This window comes from Macrotis lagotis, chromosome X (genome assembly GCF_037893015.1).
Source record: "Macrotis lagotis isolate mMagLag1 chromosome X, bilby.v1.9.chrom.fasta, whole genome shotgun sequence".
Taxonomy (NCBI): domain Eukaryota; kingdom Metazoa; phylum Chordata; class Mammalia; order Peramelemorphia; family Peramelidae; genus Macrotis; species Macrotis lagotis.
Window position 1 is genome coordinate 34,880,544 of NC_133666.1, and position 6,000 is coordinate 34,886,543.

General features: G+C 49.6%; 1 protein-coding gene across 1 annotated transcript in view; it reads right to left on the bottom strand.

The window, feature by feature from the left end:
- The window catches only part of ATP11C (ATPase phospholipid transporting 11C (ATP11C blood group)), a 220,489-nt gene extending 215,092 nt beyond the window's left edge, over positions 1 to 5,397 (bottom strand). The window contains exon 1 of the mRNA XM_074204118.1: positions 5,342 to 5,397. Coding sequence (XP_074060219.1) covers positions 5,342 to 5,368 — 27 coding nt within the window. The 5' untranslated portion in view covers positions 5,369 to 5,397. The remainder of the gene's footprint in view (positions 1 to 5,341) is intronic.
- Positions 5,398 to 6,000: the final 603 nt, after the last annotated feature.

Genomic DNA, 6,000 nt, shown 5'->3' on the forward strand with positions numbered 1-6,000 from the left:
ATTTACCCAAACCACTTTCACCTAGAAGCAGAAGTCAATGGTGTACACACCTTGTCATCACTGCAGCCATGAAGCTTACTCTTAAATAAACAAAGGAATAAATGTTTTTAAGCTATCAACCACAAAAATTACACCAGCATTTCCGACAATATCTGAATGCAGGCCTGACCTACTAGAAAAGCAAGGGAAAGAAATGATTATAGCATGCAAAAAATTCAAGCTGTGTAGGGCTAAATTCTTATTTACTTGTATCAACGATCTATGAATGAACAGGTTGCCATTACATTCACTCTCTCTTGTTAAAAGATTAGGAAAAAAGAACAATTCTTTTAATTAGATACAGGAGTTCTGCTGAAAAAAAAAAAACAATGTCCACCTAGCCAATCTCTAAAAAATGTTTTCTTTATTGCGCTCCACCATCATCTCCCTATTATGATGAGACATCAGAGGAAGACTTGAGTGATCTCTAGGTGCTAAAAATCTGACATGCAAGATTATAAAGGGACAAATTTACAGCAGTAATGTCCATTCCCAAATGAGCAAAGGAAGTGAACAGATGATTTTCAAGGAAAGAAACACAAATGGCTAATAACCACCTGAAAAACTAATGAAGCTCTCTAATAACCAGAGAAATACAAATTAAAATCTTGAGATACCACCTTACAGCTAGAAGGAATTGGCTTAAATATTTTAAAACTATAAAATACACTCCCAGAGCCATAGTTTAGAAACATACACACACTATTACATTGTTGGTGGAATTGTCAAGTGGTACAGTCTATTAAAATCAATCTGGAAATGCACAGTAATTAAGTTGTGACCCACAAATCCCACTACAATTCTACATGAGCCTAAAGTCATATTATCAAACTCTAATAGAAAGAAAGAGGGGTGGGGGAGGGAATGCACAAAATCATTCATAAGGAGCAAGTAGAAGGCCCAGGGAATAAAAGTACTAGGAGGATCTGAGTTCAAATCCAGTCTTGGACACTTGCCACGTGGCTCTGATCAAGTCACTCAATGCCAAATGCCTCCCAAACAAAGCAAAAAACATACATAAGGAAGGAATCCTACAGGTTAATACTGACCTAGAAAACAACACATCAACATTATCCAAGTTCTACTGTAATTTTAGTTTAATTTAATTAGTTAACTATTCCCCAATTACATTTTAAATGGCTTTCAGGAGTACTCAGAAATGATGTCAGTAGTCTGATACCTCTGTTCTCGAGATATTATCTGTATGAAAAGGACTATAGCTGCTTTTGTTCATATTGTGAAAAAACTCCCAACAACCTCTATGCCCAATGATTAGAGAACAGCTGAATAATTGTTTCTTAATAATGCAATAGAATATTATTGTGCCACAAAAGTAACAAATGTGAAGAAATATAGAGAAAGAAGAGACAAGGAAGTGATGCAGAGTAAAGAGAAATAGGAAGATATAAGAGCAGCAGTAAAGCTTTATAAGCAAACAGATGGAAGAGAGGAGAATGGGACACAAAACAAATAGATTATTGACATCCTGTATGGTCTTTTTTTCAAAACATAAATCATTCCAATCATGTGGTCTGTCTTAAAGGGAGTTCTAAGTCTTGATCTGTTTATTCAAATTTGTTGAGATTGGTAGTAAATTTATCTTTCTTAAAAATTTGGGGGTCCATCAATGTGAGGAACTCCTGGTGTGGGGATTCCCTCCACTGGTGCAGATCTGCATCCTGAGTCCTTAAGGAACCTGATCCTATAACCAACAGGTTATGGGAGACATTTTTTAATAAAATGATCATTTGCAGATAACAGAAAGGGTTAGGTTCCCCTCCCGGATAGGAATCAGTATTCTTGACTCCTAGGCTGACCCCCTGTTCACAATGCCACTCTGCCAGCAGATTTTTTTAAATTACTTTCAATTCAACTACCATCTAAAATTTACCTAGGATGGAGGTACCAGGCACCAGTACAAAAATACAAAGAGCTGCCTTCAAGAAATACATAGCATGTTTTTGGAGAAAACGTATTTTGTAATATAAAGCATCTTTACCAGCACCCGTGAGGCAGTGAAGAAAACAATGCTTGGAGTCAAGAAGACTGATTTAAATCCTCTCTCATGATATTTACCAGAACTGTAAGCCTAAGCCAATCAATTGATCTTTCTGAGCCTCAGTTTCTTCGTCTGTAAAATACAACTGATAAAACTAGTACCCAGTTTACATGGATCCAAGCATGCATAGCCCTTTTCCAAGAATGAAATATGATAAGAATACTGGATTAATTCTAATTCGTGGAGGCAGGAGACAGGAGTGACAAAAGGGGGCTGAATGGTTAAATGTCCTGAAATCCTTTCATCTCTGGTTCCTGAAGATACCACCAGAATCCCACTGATTTTGCAATTCTGCAGCAAAGCCTAACATTTGATCTGTACCTTAGAGCTGTCCAAAGTAAAGCCATAACATCTCCTGCAAAAAAAGGGGCCAATGTTAGAGATGGGCTTTCAGGCCACCGGCTTTAAGGAGAAAACCAACTGCTACTTCATGTAAGTTACATAGACTGGCAATGAAATGACATGCCTTGAGATGATTCAGCAAAGACAGGAGTCTTGGTAGAACAGATACCGTGACTTACTACAGATCTAGATGTACAGAGCTGCCCAGGCAAACAACTGTCACCAATAACCACTTACTCTGTATTCAAAGGCAACTCCCCCCCAAAAAACTTATGAATCAATGCACCAAAAAACTGGTTGGATTTGCCACCATTTACACCAAAAGCAACTTAATTCACCAAGCACCGAAGCCCCCAGTGAATGTGCAAAGCAGATGCATGTGGATTCTCCTTCTAGAAGGGACAGCTAGTAGGAAAAGTCCCAAAGTCCAACCTAAAAATAATGTACACTTGGTCAATGACTTCAAATCAGAGCACCCCTGGGAAATTCTCCATTAAGAGAAGGATGCCTGCAGCCGAGGTTTATTGGCTCAAGGAAGCTCAAAATTTGGCCATTGGCAACTTTGAAGCCATCTTCAGAACCTGTCTGTTAAATACAATATTTCCAGCCCGTCATGCAAATCCCTAGCTTTTGGGGGGCTCCAATGGAGCTCCAAAGAAACCTGCAGTCTACTGCATGGATTCGAAATCCCTCTACTCACCATAGTGGCGGCCCCCAGAAGAAAAATCCAAGCAATTAAAGAGATGCAGTTCAAGCAAAGATATCAGCATGCATCTCCAAGAGGTGCTCTGCTGCTACGGGCTGAGCATCCAAACCTGCAGGCTGGCAAACATCACAACTGCTGTAAATTCTACTGCAAGCCCTAGCTTCCAACACCAGCACTAGTTAATTAGTGGGCTATGGTACAATGCAGGTCCCAATGGGCGAGTGGCATCAGGATTATTTTTTTTTAAACCCAAAGCTTTGGCCAACAGCTCTTAGGTGCCCAGATCTGCCTTTTGGGGATGTCAGCTCCTCCAATTTAAAGCAATTTCATTTCCCTAGTAGTCATATGTGTGTCCCCTTCCCCTGGGGGGAGGGAGCCGGGGGGAACCCATGTAAAAAGCGATTATCCTTTTAAAGAACCTTTGCAATTAGCACGACTCCTCACCCTGACCTTTTTTTGTCACCCCAAATCAACACTGCAAGATCACAAGAATCTGTGTGAAATCACTAAATACGAGTCTCTTAAAATGTCAGGCTAAATTTGGAATCCCAGACGTTTGTTTCAGCCCAGTCCCCAATAAAATTCACTTCCTATTGGTTTCGAGATCAGATTAAAAGGGGGGAGGGAGAAGAAGGGCAACCTAACCCTTTCTGTTATCTGCAAATGGTCATTTTACTAAAAAAACGTCTCCCATTTTTCTATTCCATCTGTGAGAAATTTAGCGAGCCCATCAATCAATCAGGAGACTGATGCCAACGCCCCAAACCAGAGATTTTTTTCCCCCAAGAAGCAGAGATTTTTGTGCAAGTTAAAAAGCCTGGGCAAAGGCTAGCAGCTTCGTAGTAAGGAAGAGATTCAGCATCCAGAAGCGGCGATAAGCTGCTAGTGGTGGCTGGAGACGAGCAAGGTAGAGATTCGGCCGAAAAAGGCAACAGTAAGAGCAGCCCAAGGATTAAGTTGTCCCAAAGTGGCTCGGGCTAGCTCCCCCCCCCCCCCAGCATCTAGCCCCGGGGCAAAAATCTCAAGGTGATAGGGGATCCCCGGTCTTAGCACCTCTCTGCAATTCATGAAGTTGCTGCAAAGAGCAGACAGCTGAGGAGTAGTCTAGCCTTCATCCCCCCCTCCCGCCTCTTTTTTATTTTCCTTTTCCTTTTGCTTTTTGCTCTTTATTCCGGATCTCTGTTTTTGCTCCATTCTCTCTGCACGCCGTGTAAACAGGTTACCTCGGGAAAAGTATCTGTGTCCCCCCCCCCCCCCCCCCCCCCCCGCAGCCTAGACAGCTTTCGGGAGCGGAACCCTGAGCCTCTGAGGGGAGAGATGGGGCGGGGGAAGAAGGGAGAGAGGGGAGAGAGAAAGAGACTGAGGCGGACAGAAAGAGAGGAGAAAGAGAAAAAAAGAGAAAAGGGGAGAAGAGAGAGAGAGTGTGTTTGTGTTTGTGTGTGTGTGTGTGTGTGTGGTGTGTGTACGGTGTGTGTGTGTGCTATGATGTGGTATGTGACTGTGTGCGTTTGTGTCTGTGTGTGACACGGTGTGGCGTGTGTGCGCGTGTGTGTATGAGTGTGGCGCGTATGGTAGTGTGTGTGTCTGTGTCTGTGTGGGGCGGCTGGGTTGGGGGGGGTGTCAAACACGGGGGGAGGTCGCGGTGCAGGCTGCCTGGCTTCTTCCTGGCAGCCGTGCCTCCCTGGCCCATGCTCGATCCGGCGCGGCCAGCCTCCGGGGGGGCCCCCGCCCGCCAGAGTCCCTCGGAAGGGGCGCCCCCCAGGCTGGCCGGGCTCCCGGCTGCCGGCTGCCGGCTGCCGGCTGCCGGCCCCGAGCCCAGCCAGCCTGGCTGCTCGGCTCCCTGGCCCTGGTCCCCCGGCCCATCCCCAGCGCCCAGCTCCCCCAGAGGCTCCCGCTGCGCCCCGGGTCGCGGCTCGAGGGTCCAGGCTCCATGTGCTCCCGGCGGGGGGAAACAAAAGGCGGCTCTGCCCGCTCTGCCCGCTCTGCCCACGCCATCTTCGGCCGGGGCCGGCCCGGGCAGCGGCGCCTGCTCGGACCCGGGCGGGGTGGAGGGGGCCCCGCGGGGCGGAGCGGGGCCGGGCCGTCTGACAAGGCGGCCCGGGCCGGCGGGCGGGCCGGCCGGGGCGGAAGCAAGGGGGAAGCGGAACAAACGCGCGCACCCTCGAGGCGGGCGCTCGGAGAGCGGCTGTACTTACGAAGCGGCCGATGCTCCAGCGGAACATCCCGGGCAAGGGCGGCCGGCGGCGGCGGGCGGCCGCGGCCAGGACGAAGCGCGGGGCTGGCGGGCGCAGCCCGGGCGCGCTGCGGCGGGCACCCCGGGGCCCCGGGTCGGCGCGGCGCCAACTGCTTGGCCGCTCTCCCTCCTTCCTGCCTCCCTCCCGGCTCGGGGTGCCCGGCCTGAGCCTCCTCTAGCCTCACCCCCCGCGGCGGGCGCTGCCACGCTGCACCCTGCGGCCACTGCCGCCGCACTGCCCCCTCGGCTCCTTGGCAGCCCCGATGCCTGCTCTGCCCTCCCACCCCGCCCCCGGGCCCGCACCTCCCTGGGGGCGGCACCCGTCTGCACGCCTCTTTCCTCCAGACACGCTCGCACACTCACTCACACACACAGGCGCGCGCACAGCCACACACGCACACGGATCCTGCAGTCCCCGGGGGGTGCCCACGCGCCAGGGTCCTCCTGGGGGGGGGGGGGCAGAACCCCGCGGGGAGCTCACTAGCCCGGCCGGCTCACTTGCCCCGCCGAGCCCTGCGCAGCCCGGGCTTGGCCCCTCCTGGGCGGCTCTTTAGTGCTCCCAGTGGGGCACGGGAGGGCGGGGACGGGGCGGGGGGGGGGGGCGCCTGATCCCCGGGGACT